The sequence below is a fragment of the Sodiomyces alcalophilus genome (genome assembly GCF_042370955.1).
Source record: "Sodiomyces alcalophilus JCM 7366 unplaced genomic scaffold ACRALscaffold_8, whole genome shotgun sequence".
NCBI lineage: Eukaryota > Fungi > Ascomycota > Sordariomycetes > Glomerellales > Plectosphaerellaceae > Sodiomyces > Sodiomyces alcalophilus.
The window spans coordinates 1109153-1126192 of record NW_027263539.1 but is presented as its reverse complement, the minus strand read 5'-3'; the positions used below and the strand labels follow the sequence as shown (position 1 = coordinate 1126192).

General features: G+C 54.1%; 9 protein-coding genes across 9 annotated transcripts in view; 4 read left to right on the top strand and 5 right to left on the bottom strand.

Annotated features, from left to right (window-relative positions):
* Window positions 1-716: 716 nt before the first annotated feature.
* On the top strand, window positions 717-2600 carry ACRALDRAFT_213038 (uncharacterized protein; the record flags this gene model as incomplete). Its single annotated transcript, XM_071024001.1, has 11 exons — window positions 717-812; window positions 875-933; window positions 999-1021; window positions 1098-1227; window positions 1286-1324; window positions 1417-1431; window positions 1592-1618; window positions 1649-1904; window positions 1942-2049; window positions 2103-2202; window positions 2230-2600. 11 exons carry the CDS (start codon window positions 717-719, stop codon window positions 2598-2600), a joined length of 1224 nt encoding a protein of 407 aa, XP_070871683.1.
* Window positions 2601-2645: 45 nt separating this feature from the next.
* Window positions 2646-4297, bottom strand: ACRALDRAFT_213037 (uncharacterized protein; the record flags this gene model as incomplete). The annotated part of the gene is made up of 9 exons (XM_071023999.1): window positions 2646-2663; window positions 2704-2770; window positions 2808-3133; window positions 3215-3336; window positions 3407-3578; window positions 3678-3879; window positions 3948-4007; window positions 4072-4105; window positions 4198-4297. 9 exons carry the CDS (start codon window positions 4295-4297, stop codon window positions 2646-2648), a joined length of 1101 nt encoding a protein of 366 aa, XP_070871682.1.
* Window positions 4298-4327: 30 nt separating this feature from the next.
* ACRALDRAFT_213036 (uncharacterized protein) lies at window positions 4328-5268 on the top strand (the record flags this gene model as incomplete). The annotated part of the gene is made up of 7 exons (XM_071023998.1): window positions 4328-4365; window positions 4395-4446; window positions 4477-4494; window positions 4535-4562; window positions 4649-5030; window positions 5059-5160; window positions 5226-5268. The coding sequence occupies 7 exons, from the start codon at window positions 4328-4330 to the stop codon at window positions 5266-5268; spliced, it is 663 nt and encodes a 220-aa protein (XP_070871681.1).
* A 291-nt stretch (window positions 5269-5559) lies between these two features.
* On the bottom strand, window positions 5560-7112 carry ACRALDRAFT_2112985 (uncharacterized protein; the record flags this gene model as incomplete). Its single annotated transcript, XM_071023608.1, has 3 exons — window positions 5560-5697; window positions 5790-6491; window positions 6609-7112. 3 exons carry the CDS (start codon window positions 7110-7112, stop codon window positions 5560-5562), a joined length of 1344 nt encoding a protein of 447 aa, XP_070871680.1.
* A 1338-nt stretch (window positions 7113-8450) lies between these two features.
* Window positions 8451-10846, top strand: ACRALDRAFT_1052426 (glycosyltransferase family 22 protein; the record flags this gene model as incomplete). Its single annotated transcript, XM_071015729.1, has 4 exons — window positions 8451-8681; window positions 8821-9057; window positions 9163-9380; window positions 9481-10846. 4 exons carry the CDS (start codon window positions 8451-8453, stop codon window positions 10718-10720), a joined length of 1926 nt encoding a protein of 641 aa, XP_070871679.1. The 3' UTR covers window positions 10721-10846.
* Window positions 10847-11977: 1131 nt separating this feature from the next.
* ACRALDRAFT_1072529 (uncharacterized protein) lies at window positions 11978-14717 on the bottom strand (the record flags this gene model as incomplete). Its single annotated transcript, XM_071017990.1, has 3 exons — window positions 11978-14052; window positions 14135-14290; window positions 14366-14717. 3 exons carry the CDS (start codon window positions 14715-14717, stop codon window positions 11978-11980), a joined length of 2583 nt encoding a protein of 860 aa, XP_070871678.1.
* Window positions 14718-14741: 24 nt separating this feature from the next.
* Window positions 14742-15907, bottom strand: ACRALDRAFT_213032 (uncharacterized protein; the record flags this gene model as incomplete). The annotated part of the gene is made up of 7 exons (XM_071023997.1): window positions 14742-15009; window positions 15047-15238; window positions 15299-15321; window positions 15372-15421; window positions 15483-15492; window positions 15551-15687; window positions 15763-15907. The coding sequence occupies 7 exons, from the start codon at window positions 15905-15907 to the stop codon at window positions 14742-14744; spliced, it is 825 nt and encodes a 274-aa protein (XP_070871677.1).
* Window positions 15908-16144: 237 nt separating this feature from the next.
* ACRALDRAFT_2140907 (uncharacterized protein) lies at window positions 16145-16895 on the top strand. Its single transcript, XM_071024173.1, has one exon. It carries the CDS (start codon window positions 16158-16160, stop codon window positions 16575-16577), a length of 420 nt encoding a protein of 139 aa, XP_070871676.1. The 5' UTR covers window positions 16145-16157; the 3' UTR covers window positions 16578-16895.
* The window catches only part of ACRALDRAFT_1095042 (uncharacterized protein), a gene marked incomplete at its 5' end in the record, with an annotated part of 3264 nt that continues 2368 nt past the window's right edge, over window positions 16145-17040 (bottom strand). Inside the window, one exon of the mRNA XM_071019756.1 lies at window positions 16145-16758. Within this exon, the coding sequence (XP_070871675.1) occupies window positions 16714-16758 (45 nt within the window). The 3' untranslated portion in view covers window positions 16145-16713. The remainder of the gene's footprint in view (window positions 16759-17040) is intronic.

Genomic DNA, 17040 nt, shown 5'->3' with positions numbered 1-17040 from the left:
GGTGGGGTTAGGGGGTTAAAGTGATGACAGGGATGCGGAGGCGATAAGGATATGGAAGATAAGGCGGCGATATACTGGTGCTGATAACCCACCTCAATATAGGTAAAGATGCGGTTGGAAGAGTTAATAAAGGGAGGGGCAGTGGAGGGATCTGAGTTTCAGAAACAGATACACTGTAGGTTAAAAGGTTAAGGAGGTGGAGAGAAGCAGATGAAGGACACGGGACACTTGAAGAAGTGGAAAAAACAGGGTCCACGACCGACCTTCAGGCGGCGCTCATGAGATTGGGAGGCGTTTCCAAAGTTGCGGACGAAGTACGATATGACTGGCAATCGCAGCTCCACTTCTCGTCTCCACCTCCACATTGACTGAGGTGACCCCCTTCCTGTCAGTGTCAGGTGGAGGGCGTGGCGTGGCGTGGGCGCAGGTACTTGACACACAGTAAATAACACAGTCTTTGATATCCTCGCACTGTAGTTCTGTCTGAAGATATTCGTAGTAACAAGAAATCAAGTCACGAAGCAAAACTTCTCAGGGTTGGGAAACCGGCCTGATCGATCGATCCTTCACATGACTGGCGGCCGATGGTATGATATTCATAAGCAACGGGGCTCATGTCCTAGGCACTCGATTCTGCGATCATGGCTTATTAACAGGTATAAAGTGCGACTCGTAAGGAAAGGGGCGTATTCGAGTGTTTTCGAGTATCTTCGAGTATGTTCATCCCTGCTACACGGGCTTTCTCTACTTCACAACGCATACGACATATTTCACAACTTGGCCAAAGCGTCAGGGCCACTGAGAAAGGACAGGTATATCAGGAGATATTTCCAGAAAGCATAAGGAAATAGTGTCAGAACAAGAGACACGTGAGTTGAGATTTGCATCCTCTCACTATGCTGTGCTATCCGGTCCAGCACCAGCGAATAACCTGTCTAACCACTGGCATATCGTCTAGGGACGGAAACTGGCCTTGATTGAATATCTCTTACTCTCAGACTCATTTGTGTCGTGAAATGGAGTGTGATCGGTTATCAACTTATATATATAACGTCGATCCTAGGGCGAAAACCACTCGCTTCACAGCTACTGATCAGTTGCTAGGGAGGGCGTGGCCCATCTCGTACACTACCAGGATGGCGATCCGTCGATGGGTAAGCCTGCAAAATCTCCGATCCTGGCGTTCAAGTCCAAGCCGAGGAAACCATTATTGCATGACAGACCGCCGTGCAAGACGCTCTTACTATGGAGAAAAGCGACGCCCCTGACGATTTGCTCGGCCCAGCGAAGACGAAGCTGTCACAGGATCGGCTGGCGGTTTCTTGTGCAGTACTGTCTGATCGAGCTTTTCTTCTGAAATCCTAGTAGAACATTACCATCTAATAACTCCGTAAAACGGGACGATACAGTCGTGAGATTCGCCGCAATACAGTGTTAGTCGCTTATACATTGTTAATTCCCCTGCCGGATAATAACATACCTACATATTGCCACGGTGTCGACGCGGATAACCCATGACAAAAGCCCATAACCAAGCACAATCATTCTCTAGTATTTTACTGGGTACTTCCACTTGATTTGTCATGGTGAGTTGGGGTGGCTCGGAGTCGTTGCAGGCGTGGCAACGGTACACACATGTGTGGTTCAGGAGGGATGTTGGTCAAGGGCGCGTCGGGGACCAGCCGGGGCAACCGCGTCGCACGAACAGATCCAGAGGCCTGGTCCATAACAATAATGCCAAGGCATCAATGGCATTTTCCCCCAACGACCAGGCTGACTTCCGCAACGGCGTGACACGCAGGCTCATATTTGGCCTTGAGAGCCGATCGCTAATAAGGTCCTCGTCCGGCATTCATCTTCGTCCCAGGAGAGCTCTTACTCCCCATCCCATTACTCTGCGAAGAGTTTAAGATCATGCCTTTATGGACGTGTGATTTTGAGAACTGCCGTAGACCGGCTGTCCGCACTCTCGGCGACTGCGTGCTCTGTAACCGCCATTTATGCTCTAGCCATCTTCAACCTGACTTCCATAGATGTCCCCACTGTAAGGTTTGTTTGGTTCGCTAATTAGCTCGTGTATTTACTAAATGGCGAGTTGACAGGACGCGGATGCCTACGGTCCTGTGGCTCGGGAGGCTGAAGAGCGAGAGCTCATGAAGCTGTTCGGAAAGATTGATAAGAGATCGACAGCTAACGACGCGGGTTTCCATCACCAATCCTCGCAATAAGCTGTGCCAACTAGCCTTGAGCCCTGGCCACACTTTTTGGACCAACAGAGAAGCATCTTTGATATGATATACGAATGCTTCCCAACCGAGGCCAGGCCCGGGCTTTTGAGACCCGAAGTTTCCTGGCTGGTCTGGGAAAGGGTTTCGCAGCGATCGATTGCCAACGAGAAGACGCTCAAGTACTTTATGCATAACAGCGTGGAAGATCCCGTCCGAGTGATTGTCGAACAGTTCAAGCAGGTGGAGGAATTCCATGACGCCTTTGATATAGGAAGCGGGATCGTGTTTGAGAACCGCCCTCATGCTATTAGCGACGTCGCTGAAGAAGTGGCTGCTCGAGAGAATGCATCGACACCACACACAGGCCACTAACAGGGCGCCAACCCACTACGACCAGACCAAATCTGCGTGTACCGATCAGGCGACGACACAGCGCTAGAGAGGCGGACGATGATCTACGTATCGGGGACATGACATCGATTCGATTGAGATGGAGATGACAGCCGGCATGCAAAGGACACTCGAGGACAAGGTGCTCGAGTCTCTACGGGCGATTCACGGGGGGAAGGCGTGGTTCACAAGGACGTACGGAGTCCAAACACCCTGGTCGACAAGGAGACGGGCGCTGTAATGTTGATTGACTTTGAGCGTTCCGTGCTGCTTGAAGCAGTTCGGCGGCCGCTGGCACAGGGATTCCGGGAGAGTGGCGGGCGGGGAGAAACGTGGTCACCCAGGTTACCGAGTTCCACGAGGCCGTGGGTTTGCAGAGGACGAACTGATGGCGAGTCTAATGTTCTCGAGCCTGCACGACGATGCGAGATATGAGCCGCGAACATGAGGTACGTACGATTGTAATGGTAGGCACCAGGTGCGGTTGGCGACGATTCAGCCATACCGATAGATGTCTACTCCCCCCCGCATTGTCAGACACGACGCAGACAGTCCTCCGGCTGCCCCCTTTCCAGCTGCTACGATGGATACGTGACCCACGGCGTCTGTTGGGGGGAAGAGGCAGATTTGGCAGCAGCATTATAGACGCCATTCCGGAAACCCCTATCGTCTGGTTCGTCGGCGAAGTCTGATCCCAGAGGTCTGATCCCAGGAGAGGCTTCAACGCGCTCGAAGTCGAAGTCGTCGAAGTCGAGAGTCCCACGGGGCCGCTAATCTTAGGGGCCAACTTGACGTCAGAAGGAACACACTGTAATACGTTGGGTCGTCTTCCTTCTTATTCAAGCTGCTGGACCGCGCCTGGATTTCACATGATGCTCTGACCGACTGAACGATGCGCGGAAGGCATCGAGGCCGCTTCTGATGGTATTTTCGTCCCCGAGTTTTGGCCGTGTTTGTCCGCTACTGCATTGCGACTGGGATGATATGCTCAAAAAGAAACAAAATACGAAGTGCGGAGGAAGCGGAAGTAGAAAACCCCCCCCCCCCCCCCCCCCCCACAGCTGAAGGCGTGCTCGTGACGCGATCCTTAGTGGGGCCGAGTTGGGTCAGGGGGTTCAAGTAGGATGTCATCCCACGACTTTGGTGAAAGTGAATCACGCGTGGCTTGTGGTAGGCAAGGGGATCTTCCAGGCATTCCCATAACCCATTCTTGATTGGTGGTAGTGGCGCGTTCTCTTTGTTGTACGGAGTACCTACATAACTGAACACTGTACGGAACGGAGTACATACCTTGGTTAACTTCTAGGTAGTCGATTGGGGTATTAGCACCCCCTTCTGTTGTTTGTCTCCAGGTATCTATCGTCCTTCAATTTAGCCAGGGTCTTTCCCCTTTAAGGCAATCGCGGATGATCTCGTAGTTGATGTCATCGTAAAAGCTGGCCATAACGTGTACGCAGTGTACGTTGTATGCACGAGGGGGGATTCCCCTGAAGAATCAGGCACAGCCAAGTTTCCTAATAGCCGACTCCGGTATGATATCCTGAAATGATGAGGATCTTTAGACTGGAGAGTAGGCAACCTCTTGTTAGGCTCGAAGAGAAGACGGATTGTGTATAACTGTTACTCAAAAGAGAAGCTCCGCATATCCACAGCGTCTTCGTCTTGGTGGAAGAAAACATAATCGATTTCCATTCATCCTCTTTACCGTGATGTTGCGGCCAAACGGCTCCCTGCAGATTCTCTTTGAGTAATCAGGGTTCAACGAGCGACATCAAGTCAAACACATTTCCGGTTATCAACCTTGGAAAACGCCCCCTCGCCGCCGATGGTTGGCCAACGCCCTGCATCCACCCGGTAGATGCAGTCCACCACACCAGTCCGTACAACGTAGATAGCAGGCACATGGCCAAGGAAAGAATTCCAGCCAACATAGAGAAGACATGCGTCTCACTAACACGTTATAGCATCTGCACCTTTTAACTTGTCATCCCAACAGGCATCCCGACTCTACATACACTACCTAACCTAAGGCCAGGCACTCTTCATTCCCCATATCCAAACCACCAATGTCTACACCATGTTTATACAGTACGTGTACGTTTCAGCTCATCCCCACCTGCGCGAGGCGACGCCAGATCCATCCCGCGACAAGCTAGCTCCCATCCATATATATGTACATCAAGTATATCAACATATTAGGCAAGACGCGCCGTCTCTTTGTCCGTCTCCTGGATGGGCAGTTCCATATTTCGGGCGCGGAAGGCAGAAGAGAAGAGACGGAGAACAGGAGATCCCAACCAAAAGGAACAGACCTTTTCTCCTCAAGGAGGACTCTACCCCTATAATGACCCTGTGCTCACGATTGTCTAGACAAGAGGGTCCCGCACCTCAACTCCAGGGGAAACCCACTAGGTAATAGTGTAGATACAACTGGTGCCAGAATGGAAGAATGGAAGAAAAGGGACTCCCATCCCCTGGACCACGGCGCAGCTGCCGCAGCAACCCTCCATTACCGCCCCTCACAGAAATGGGGGGAAAGCACGTCACGCCTCTAATCCCAATTTCTAGCGACATGCTTGTTTTCGGGGAACGAGACAGACAGGAAAGTGTCAGCCATGCTTCTACTCCTCACTCCCAGCACAAGCCCTGAGAACCAGCCTAGAATCGAACCCTACCCTCTTTTGTCAATTCTAGGTCCCCATTGCGACAATGTTTGTATCTAGTCTTCGTGTTGGATCAGCCGAGAGAAGAAGGGTCTGCAGAAGGCCCTTGACGGCTACCTTCTTGCACACTCGACCTTCTCCCTTTCCTTCAGTCCACACTTCTTTCTGGCTTACTTGACTCTCTAATAATATTTGCCATCGGTTGTTTTCGGGGTTGGATGACCAGACAGTGGCGCGCCTGGACGCTTCCAGATGCACCTCTTTCTTGCTGAAGGCCACTATTGGCCCGCGGTCTTGGGTGCATTTGGCAACTCTTTCAAGGCTTCGCCAATGATGCCAATCGCCTTTCGAAGCTCCGTCTCGGTGATAACGAGCGGGGGCGCGAATCGGATAATGTTCCCATGTGTCGGTTTGGCCTATGATTAATAGACGAGAGATTGGTTAGCCACTGGTCGACTGCTTCCCCTCAATCCCAAACGACGATGATGACCTGCTGGTTCCGACTTACCAAGAGCCCCTTTTCCTTCAACAAGATGCACAGGTCCCAAGCCGTCCTTCCAGAGGTGGCCGATTCGTCAATCACGATAGCGTTGAGGAGGCCTTTGCCGCGGACTGTCTGGATGATGGGCGACTTGAATGCAGCCATGGCTTCTCTGAAGATATGACCCAGCCGTTCGGCCTGAGCCGTGAGGTCCTCCTCTTCCATGATTTCGAGGGCGCGCATAGACACGGCGCATCCGAGGGGGTTACCGCCGTAGGTAGAGCCATGGGTGCCGGGCTCGACGACGAGCATGATGTCGCGGCTCGCCAGGACGGCTGACACGGGGTACATGCCGCCCGAGATGGCCTTGCCGAGGGTCACCATGTCGGGCTTGATGCCAGACCACTCGGAGCACAGCATGCGGCCGGTGCGGCCGATGCCCGTCTGGATCTCGTCGCAGATGAAAACTACATTGTGTTTCTTGCACAGGGCGTGGGCCCTGCTCAGGTAGTCGTCATCGGGGACCACCACGCCGGCCTCGCCTTGGATGGGCTCGACGATGAAGGCAGCCGTCTCCTTGCCGTGGGCCTCAAGAACCTCCTCAAGATCGGCAATGTTGTTGTAGCGAATAGGCTTGCCCGTCGATGGAGAGAAGGCACCGATGTTCGGAACGTAGGGGCCGTAGTTGTCACGGGACTCAGGATCGGTGGAAAGGGAGATGGCAGTCATCTGGAGAGTAGAGGCGACTTTGCGTTAGCCGAAGCGTCCTTTTGTCTTTTCCGGGGGATGTCAACCGGACTTGGTTAAAGGGGGGGGAAAGAGAGGACGCGAGGGGGGGATACGCACAGTACGGCCGTGGAAATTGTCCTGGACGGAAAAGACGAGGGCCTTGCCCTGGGGAACGCCCTTGACCTTGTAAGCCCACTTGCGGGCAATTTTGACGGCCGTCTCGACAGCTTCGGCACCGGTATTCATGGGTAGGACCATGTCGAAGCCGAAGACTTGGCGGACCTTCTCGGCCCAACGGGGAAAGACATCGTTGTAGAAAGCGCGGGAGGTGAGGGTCAGGCGGGCCGCCTGGTCGGCGAGGGCCTTGACTAGAGCCGGGTGGCAATGGCCCTGGTTAACGGCGCTATAGGCAGAGAGGAAGTCGATGTACTGGCGACCTTCGGGGTCCCAGACGTGGATGCCCTGGCCGCGGGCGAAAACCACGGGGAGGGGATGGTAATTGTGGGCGGCATACTCGTTCTCGGCGGCGATGGCAGAGTCGGTCGAGACGGCGTGGAACCTGGTCGGTACGTCACCGTTTCCGCTGGACGAGGGAGCGGCGCCGTTTGGGTGAGGAGCCATGGCTAAGGGTATGCGACGGACGGGGAAAGACGAGAAGGCACTGGCGAAAAGCAGGCCTAACTAGGGTGGTTGTATAAGTGCGATCGAGTAGGTAAGTTGGTCGTCTGAGGGAGAATTTGGCAAGATGTCGAGTTGATTTGATCAACTAAAGTGAGGGGCAAAAATCGCGGGGTCCTTTCCGGGTAGATATACTATGGACCGATAGAAAGGCTGTGTCATGGAAGGCCCAGGGGAGATCGGTCTCATGTAAAGGAGCTTCTCTACTGGGAAGATACAAGTTAATTGCGCAATGGCACTTGTTTGGGGACTGCGGCACCGGCGAAGAATGTCAGAGGCGAGGCCAAGGAACCGCGAGCTCTGTGCTCCGAGTCCGTCCCCACCGAGATTACCCCTAAGCGCAGGTTTAAGCGGCTCGAAGCGGGTAAGCCATGACGGCCATGAGCCCATGACACAAGCGCTTTCCATCCCGTCCCAGCCAATTGGTCACATGCGCCGCCCGCCTGCCGAAGGAAAGCGTGTCGTGTGTCGTGGTTGTATGTAGTGTACATACCTATGTCACATTTGCCCCGTTATTCACTTGGCCGGAGCCGCGCGGGGGATGTTCCCTCAGGGTTCTACGAAGTAGGTATGTACGAAGTACTTGTTCTTGGGGGGGATGTACGAAGCAAGTCGCTACAATGGAGTGGTGTTGTTTTTGAGTACCTGCCTAGGGAAGATGTGGAAGAGGGAACACCCACGTTTCGGAGTACTCCGAATCGAAAACTCCAAGTCTCTTCCTATCTGCCATCTTTTCTCGAGAATAATTGGCGATGATTCAGGTCTCGTTTCCGTTCTTTTGGGGGAGAGAATGCTTAGATTTACATATGCAGAACCTTTGGGGTCGAGGGCGGCTTTGGAATCGAAATCGATGCATGATGGTGCATAAGCCGCTCGGCCAATCAACGCTCGAGGGTTTGTAAGACTAGCGTCTATCCAATGAAACTTAACCTGAACCTCATATTACATAAGGTAGACAGAGACAGGTAAAGTGTGTTGTATACTGTACCTAGTTTCCCAGTGCTTTTGCACCGGTGTTTTTAAGTACTCTCTACTTTCTGTGCAATGGCCCGCATAAATCCAGCAATTCAACCTCGAAAGTCGACACCAAAGCACGTCTGTCTGTCCATCTCGAGAACCTATTCGAGTAAAAACACGGCGAAAAGTTGACGGGGCGAACTTTTCCCTTGAAGACCTCTTTCTTGATTGCGTCCGTTCCTCATTTCAATGTCAAACTGAGGGACATGTAGTCGATAATTTCTCGGATTTCTCACCCCCAAACCGCCCACCTATTCCGCTGCCATGGCTTCCATCGGCTCTCATACCCCCAGACCCCTAAAGGCAGTTTCAGACGAGCGCGCCCCCGTTACCACCACTTCTTCCCCTTCTTCCGTCTTTTACAGGCTTCTAGTTATCCGTGCTTTCAATGCCTACTGGCTTCTCACCTTTTTCCAGCCCGATGAGTATTTCCAGGCCTTGGAACCCGCCTGGCAGAGGGCCTTTGGCGATGCCAGCGCTGCCTGGTTGACCTGGGTGCGTGTCTCGATTTCTCCAAAATTCCGACATTACCTCAACTCTACCCCTAAGAGGCATAGGAGGATATCTGAACTTGAGTGATGGAACAAAGAAAACGGGGGGCTAGGGCTGACCGACTGACCACCCATCTCTATAGGAATGGAGACTTCAACTACGCTCATCCCTTCATCCAGCCCTCTTTACTGCCGTCTACTGGATCGCCGACGGCTTCACCAGGCTAATCCCTTCTGCGCTGGTCATCCATCTGAGACCATCCATTCTTATAGCTGCCCCGAAGGTGCTTCAGGTCGTATCTGCCGCTGCCAGCGATTGGTATACTTGGCAGCTAGCTGTCAAGTTGTACGGCCGCAGCTCCACGAGCTCCTGGTTTGCTGTAGAACTCCCCTCTCTTTTTCCCCTCTATCTCTCCCTCTACCTCTCTCACTCTCCTCGATAAATGCACTCGATGCTAATGTAATGTCTTTCGTTCGTCTTGTAGCTCTTCATGACCATATGTAGCCCTTTTCAGTGGTTCTGCTCCACGAGGACCTTCTCCAACTCCCTCGAGACGACCCTCACTATCATGGCGCTCTATTACTGGCCTTGGGAGCTGTTCAGTGAACGGGAAGCTGTCAAAGAAAACCCGAAGGCTTCCGTCTTGTCGGGGCCGTCCTCACATTCGCCGTCTTCTTCACCGGCGTTACGGCCTATAAACAGGTGTGTTCTTTCTCTCCTCCCCCGAGAGAACAACTACCCACCATGCAAATCCGCAGAGCAGGAGAAGGCTAATCTTTCGTCCTTATTGTCTGTCATCCAGTCTCCGTGTTTCTCTTATCCTAGCCGCTTTTGCTGTGACCCTCCGCCCTACCAACCTTCTACTCTGGCTCACTATTCTCATCACCACCCTCGTCACCGCCCGCTCCAAGTCGTCAGCCATCAACCTCACCGTCCTCCTTGAGCTGGCCCGCGAGATCGCTCTCTGCGGCTCTCTCGCCCTCACCGTCTCCCTCTTGTCCGACCGCCTCTGGTTTGGGGAGTGGACTTTCCCTCCGTACAAGTGGCTCTATTTCAACATCTCCCGCTCCCTCGCCGTCTTTTACGGCCGCAATGCTTGGCACTACTACCTCTCCCAGGGTATCCCCCTCCTCAGCATCGCCGCCCTCCCGTTCGTCATCGCCGCGCTTTACAGAATCCCAAAGGTTGGCTCCCGTGCCCCGGACCTGGCCCTGCGCACCCTCGCCGCCGCCGTATACGCCATGGTCACCGCCCTTTCACTCATCTCCCACAAGGAAGTCCGTTTCATCTACCCGCTCCTCCCGACCCTCCATATTCTCGCCGCCCCCTACGCTGCCGCCTTCTTCACCCGGCCAGCCCCTGTCCCGACATCTGATGCTTCTTCTCCCGAAAAGGCCCCACGTCCCCAGCTCCGCCGCAAGGGCCTCCTCAAAGCTGCCCTCGCTCTCAACATCTCTCTGACCGCTTACCTCTCCCTGGGCCACCAGCCCGCGCCTTTGAACGTCCTCGCCTTCCTGCGGCGCGAATTCGAGCGCCTCCACCCCGCCGAGGCCCAGGCCTTGCCGCCCTTCTCCGCCGACCAGGGTCACCACGGCCCACAGGTCGAGCTGTTCGCCTTATTTCTCACCCCTTGCCACTCAACGCCCTGGCGCTCCCACCTCATCCACCCGGCCCTCCACGCCCGCGCCCTGACGTGCGAACCCCCTCTGCACACGAACCCCGACACCCCCGAGCGAGCCTCCTATCGCGACGAAGGAGACCGCTTCTACGATGACCCCGTCGGCTTCCTGGGGCGGGAACTCTGGCCGCCACAGGAAAATCAAAGTGGTGGCGAGTCGATGCATCCCGAACGGATCCCTCGCTTTATCGTCGGCTTCGAGGGTATCGAGCCATGGCTCGACGAGTTTTTCGTTCGCGGCCAAGGAGCTGGGCTTGGCGTCCATCTGACGAGGGCGTGGGAGGGATGGAACGGCTTGTTTAACGAAGACTGGAGGAGGAGAGGCAAGTTGGTCGTCTGGGATACTGGCGTATACGGCGGCTGATTACGCCCCCTGAGCCGTCCCCCGTGTAATCACAACGAATCTTGAACCGCTGTACATATTATCGAGTAGCTGCCCGACATTATAATGACCCACTCGAACTGAGCGACTCTACACATCTCTGCCCTGAGGCCTTGATTCTACATTGGCTTACAGGCTTCCTTTGCCCTGAAACAAGCCGGCCAATGCAGCATGGGTTTTCATTCATCATCAAATCTCTGAATTTCTTCAAACAGCTTGCCGTCCATTAGTCGGAGGGCTATGTATTTGGGAACCGAGTCGCCGGCCAAAGCATACCAGGCCCTACTACAGTCCAGGGTGTTGTCACAGTCCTGGCCAGCTCCATTGATGACTATCCGCCGAAAATAACCTCACAAAATCAGTCGAGTTCTCCGGTCTCCGCTTTCTTTCACCACCGATACCGTTTCAACAGGCTGGACGTACTGCTCAGGAAATGTCGCCTGTACCGGCTCACTGAACGAGAAATAGAGCGAGGAAGAGTACGTAGGTAGGTATTAAATCGAGACACCGGTGCCGGGTTCAACTAGGCAATCCTGTCTATCACAACACAGAGTTGAATAGTTTAACACTTTGCCCGATATTTTCTTGGTATCGAGAGAATTTGTCCGAGCAATAAAGCTCTTCGCTTCCCCTTTCCCGGCCCGACATCGTAGAAGAGGCAGAATGAGACACATTTTCGAAAACCTCTTGTCCCAGAGGCGAGACACAACGAGGAGGCCTGAACAACAATGATCGAATCCCGTCATCACTCTCGCTCAGCCTTTTGTAAACCTGATACGGCGAAACCCTGCTGTTGAACTTCCTCCCTGGCTGGGTTAGGAACAATGATGGGAGCCCATAGAATGCCTGTCCAACGCAGCCTCGATCCGAACTAGCAATGCACTCTCATGTGCCACCAACACCCATTGCCTTGTTTCTTGGAGAAAGGAAACTGATAAGAATCGAAAAAAAAAAAAAACTCCCAGCATTATGATTCTCACAGGCTAAAAATAAAATGAAAAGCACAAGACATCTTTGTGCCTTGTGCCAATATCCCGTCGAAAAGAATTGGATAATAAAGGAGCCGACGAAACAGAGGGGAAAATAAGGCGACCCTTTTCATTTCCATCCCCTAACAAACACCACCCTTTGGCCCCTAGAATATCAACCAAAGAAGCAACCTGGCACCGCTTTGTTTCGCCCAAACGCAGAGTTGACCGTCTTCGAATAAAATCGCTGAATCCAAGCACACTCACACGCCTACTGCTTGCCTTCGTCCTGCTTCTCGGGAACTGGGGCCTGCTCCGCGAATTGCGCTGTCGTCGGCTTCGCAGCTTCAGGAGCTGCCGAAGCGGTCGTCGGTTGTTTCTCTGGGTTCGGATTGGCTTCATCCCTAATCATCTCCATGCTCTTGCCCCTGGCTGGGAGAATGGCCGCTTCGAGACCGGTGGACCGCTCACCGTCTGGTGGTGGCGACTTGGTCCGGCGCTGCTCGGCGTTTTCCTTCGCTTCTCTATACTTGTGGCGAATCCAGCCGATCGGACCTTTGAGTTCCTCTCTGTTCTCTCTATCCCTGTTGCCGTCTTGGCCGTGCGAGACGTCGCCCCCCAACGGCGATGCATCTGAGCTCTCGCCAGTGAGGCTTTTCCGAGGTTTGTTGATGGAGCTTCCTATGGATGTGGCACTCATTCCGGCGTAATCGTTGGATCCTACGAAACCCAGTGGTGCCGATGTTACGTCAGGCGTCGAGCTGCCGATATCCTCTCTCTTGTGCCGAGATAGCCTCCACCGCATTTTCTTCTCCTTGTCCTTCTCTGGTTCTGCTGTTGCCGTGGCCACTGGCTCCTCCATGACATCCATGTCAGATCCGTCGTTGGCGGAGGAACGAAGTGAAGTCGGGGGCGATTTCTTGGAACGAAGATGATCGTCGGGGTATAGTGTGCTGCTGGTAGGCGGGCCTTGGGACGCCTTTTGTGTGTTCTCTCCTTGCGCATCCGCCGGCGACGGTACCGTCAAGTTCGGCCCGTACTCGGGGACCTGAGGCATCGCATATTCTAGTGGGTTAGGAGCTTCCACAGCGGGTGACGGCGCCGCCGAGTGCGACCCCTGCAAAGACGTGCTAGAGCTATGCGCGCTAGGGTTCAAGCTCCCCGGTAGACGCTTCTTCTTCAGTTTGTTGGGCTGCCGCTTTTCCGCCTCACCTGACGGCGACCTCTGGAAGAGGCTGTGGAGATTCCGTTCCCTTGTAGGTGTTGATGTGTCCTGGGGATGTTCCAGCAAACGCTCCTGGCTCCTGGCTGGTCCACCCACAGAGCCGGGAGCCAGACTGGATGTAGCCGCAGACTCCGGGATGGTGTTGGACGCGCCGATTGAACTTTCAGACGACCCGGGTTGATCCTGTGTCGGTACTAAAGAGATGGCCTCGTGAAGGGCGGGACCCTTGGCGGTAGACAAGGGAGAGATGTTGGGGCCGCGGAACCTTCCAGCCTGAAGGTTGGGTGATTTCTTCGACGGTACGGTATTGCTCCTAGCCAGTCCGCCAGTCGGGGTGACAGCCAGGCCGGGGCTGTTTGGAGTGGTTGCGCCATCGTGGCGCGAATGTCTCGACGACGTGGATCGGTTCCTTCGGTGCGTGCCATCCCGTCGAACGCTTTCTGCGCCGGCGCTAGCATTGGACGCCGACCTTCCGAGACCCGACCGCCGGCCTTGGCTTGGAGTCGATGGTCCGGCAACAGGCGGGGTCCCCATTTCGATTTCCTGCTTCGTCTTCTCGTCGGTGCCGGTGCCTTGCATTCCGATGAGGAAGTGGTCCTGGTTCTCGATAAGGAAGATGATGACGCATTGGTTCAGGCGGTATTCTTCGGGGGCCATGGCATGGGCGGGGTGAGAAAGCATGCCCGGCTGGAAGATAGCTGCGAGGTTCTGAGACGTCATCCTGTTCTCGTCGGACTTGGCCGCGAACACCGCAAGCAGGTCAAGGATGTAGAGGAGGAGCTGACGGTTCAGCGGCGGCAGCTCGGTAATGAGCTGCTGGTATTTGGCGATGGCGGCATCCTCGTCAAAGTTGTCGACCAGTTGCGGGCCCTCTGAATCGGGGAGGATTGGCTTAGTGGCCCCCTTTAGCGGCTCTCGAAATTTCTCGTACAGGTCCAACGGCACTACGGGTTCGGGCAAGTCGTTCAGGTATCTCCGAAGAAGGTTGGAGGCATCGTGGACCGTGTAGCCGTCCCACACCAGGCCTTTCCCGTAGCGGTCGGGAGAGTCAAAAATCTGCTTAAGTTCCTTGATGCGCTTCTCGGAACCGCTGAGGCGAAAGATGCCCTCAACGCTGGTGGCTAGTAGCACGTGTCAGCGCAAGACGACGCGGAATTTCGCCCCAACTCCCCACGCAGAAAAGCGAGACAGAAAGGGACTCACCTTTCTCCTTCAAGAAGACGCCGCATTTGGCGACGACAATCGGGACGTATCCGTATATATAGCTCCGGCCGTTCTCGTCGACGAGGGAGATGGCAACGTTCGCGTAGGTGATGCTCTGTCGAAGCGGCACGCCGAAGATGCCTTGCGGACGGGTCCCTGTGTTTTCTAAAGCAAGCTTAGTCGTCATGAAATTTCCTGCGGTGGTGATACAACATGATGCGATATGCGCACAGCACCTGGCTGAGCCAACAAGGGAATGGAAACACTTTTTGGACGTTGACGCTGTAGCATCGCCCGAGAGAGGAGGCTCGGAGGCAATGACGTGCGCGTCATGTACCCCGAGAATCAACTCGAGCGGGTGCAGCGTGGTGTCCAGCTGGAGGTCCAGAATGACTTGACTGTAGAAAGGGTCGAGGGAATATTTCGGGGAAGATGACGCGTAAATAGAAGGGGTTGTACCATGGGGTTCCTGGTGTTTGGAGGGAAGTTTGAAGCCTTTCCACCACGATTTCAAGTCCCGTTTGCTCGGAGGGGAAGCAGCATGGAATGGAGCCCCGTTCCTGGGGTCGAAGCCGGGGGGCATCGTGGCAACCGCGGAGCGGATGTGTCAACCAACTGCCCGACTATCGTCTCGGAATCGATTTCGAGTTCGAGTTCGGTCGAAGGGATAAGACGGTCGAGGTATGAAATCGAGTTGAATAAAGGACGGGAGCCGGTTGAAGGGCAGGTGAAGCGATGACGGGGTTCGAGATGAAGGATCGGTCGCATGCGTCGAAATGGGGATGGACGTGAGTTCAGGAATGGTCAAGACGCCAAACCGCGAAAGCGAGGCGAAGGTGCGATGGGTCGAGAGATGATGAACAGCGGTACGACTCCTCGGTTGTCGGATCGCTGGTGTTTTCATGAGAATACCTCATTGATTGGGAGGGTTCGCGAGTGCGCCGAGGTCGAGGTCGGGGGAGGAGGATGTCGAAATTTGGGGGAAGTACGAAGTATGTAGATTGGATGCAACACAACGCACGCGGCGGAGGAGCCAGGTTTGAACCACTGATGAGACTCGGCTGGGACGAGTGACGCGGGTCCATGTACCTAGACGGTGTAAACCTTGGAAGGAGTTGGCATTGGCCGACTGCGCTACACTAGTACCTTGAGGTAGAAGTGGACATGAGGACGTGAGATTCGGTGTACTTTGTAGGTACTTTGTAATTCGTTACTGTACTGAGTGGTACTTACGCACGGAATATGTGGAGCGAGATGAGAGAGGGGTAGGGGGATCAGCACCACCAGCTCCCCAATTAGTAAGTGTGAGGTGTGTTATAAAAAGATGGAAGTAAAAGAAGACACCTACGATGCAGGGACTATTAACAGGCAGAACAAGGAATGGGATAGTGTAAAAAAGGGAGAAAGGGGAAAGACAAAGAAACCGGTGGTTGGATGATAGCGGTAGCGAAAAGGGATAATGCAATGGTGACTGGAGCTCAGATGGAAATTTAGCGGCGGGAATGCTGATCGCTCCCAGGTTCCTTGGGAAATATACAACGTATTGGCGGAAGCTTTTATTGCCGTATAGTGTAGTATGTATAACGACTAGTCGTAGAATCGACGGGGTATAGTAAGAAGCAGAATACAGCGGTGCTCCTGAATATCTTGAGAGAACGAATCCGGGGAGGAGAAGCTTAGGCCAATTATGGCTAGGAGGAGGAAGGGAGGCATGGAATGTTCAAGGCGAAAGGGTCTCAAAAGCGAGAGCATCAACTTCCTCAGGTAATTCATTACTGCTGACGTGGATTGGAACTAGTTCGTGATGATGAAAACGAGGTGACACTGCCGGCCGTAATCCGAGCACTGGCGCTGTACGCTCTGTACTCAGTACCTTGCGCCGTCCACTGCTTGTACAATGCTATATTAGTGGGTCGCCAAAAGTGAGGTGTACATATAGGTAGGTACCCAATCGAATGTCCCACCAACGCGTACCAACGCGTTTTCCCACTTTCAACACCACAAGGTCCACAACACCTTCAACATGGAACAAAATCACAACAATTCGAATATGCCTCCTGCGAAGCCGGCCAAGCCGGTGAAGCCGCGCGTTGAATATTCGCCTCATAAACGGACACTGGTCGCACAGGCCTATCGTGATGGGCTTAGTCAGAAGGCTATTGCGTTGAAATTCAACGTATCCCCAGGGTCGGTATGGGGCATCGCGCGCCGATATCAGGAACAGTCTTCAGCCCGTTCTAAAAAACGAACGGGCCGGCCCCCTGCCTTGGGACCACATGAGAAAAGGCGTATTCTACGAGCCATTATGATGGATCCCTTCATTTCACCTGCCCAGCTGCTTGTTGACTGCGGGTTATCTTGCTCGAGGGCCACTCTAACACGGTACCTTCACCAAGAGGGTATCCCTGAGATGAGGAGTCGGCTTCAGCGAAGCACGGCCTAAGCAAGCCCTCCCTATATACTTACTCTACCTGAAATCTTGGCCGCGGAATCTGCTTGTCAGGATACTGGTATCGAACGACCTAGGTTAGGTACCCACGCGCTCAAACGGGCAGGTAGGCACCCTTACACAACGGTCTCTAGAGGCTGTCTGAGAATGTTCTTCTCCGACTCTCGTCCATGTCCTCGTCTCATTCAACATCTCCGGTCCATCATGACCATATTAATTGCCGACGCGACGCGGTTGTTGACATTGTTCGACCATGACAGGTCTAGTCCCATGGGCGGAATGTTGCCCAACTTCTTTTTCGTCTTCTACGTTTATACCGCATACTCGATCTGGGTAGCTCGGAACCCTTCCATAACGGGTACTGGGCGCCGCCATTCCACATAAAGGGTTTCCTGCTGGGTCGGAGGGGCTACGATAGGGGCGAACTGCACTCAGTAAAACTCATCTACATCCCGCG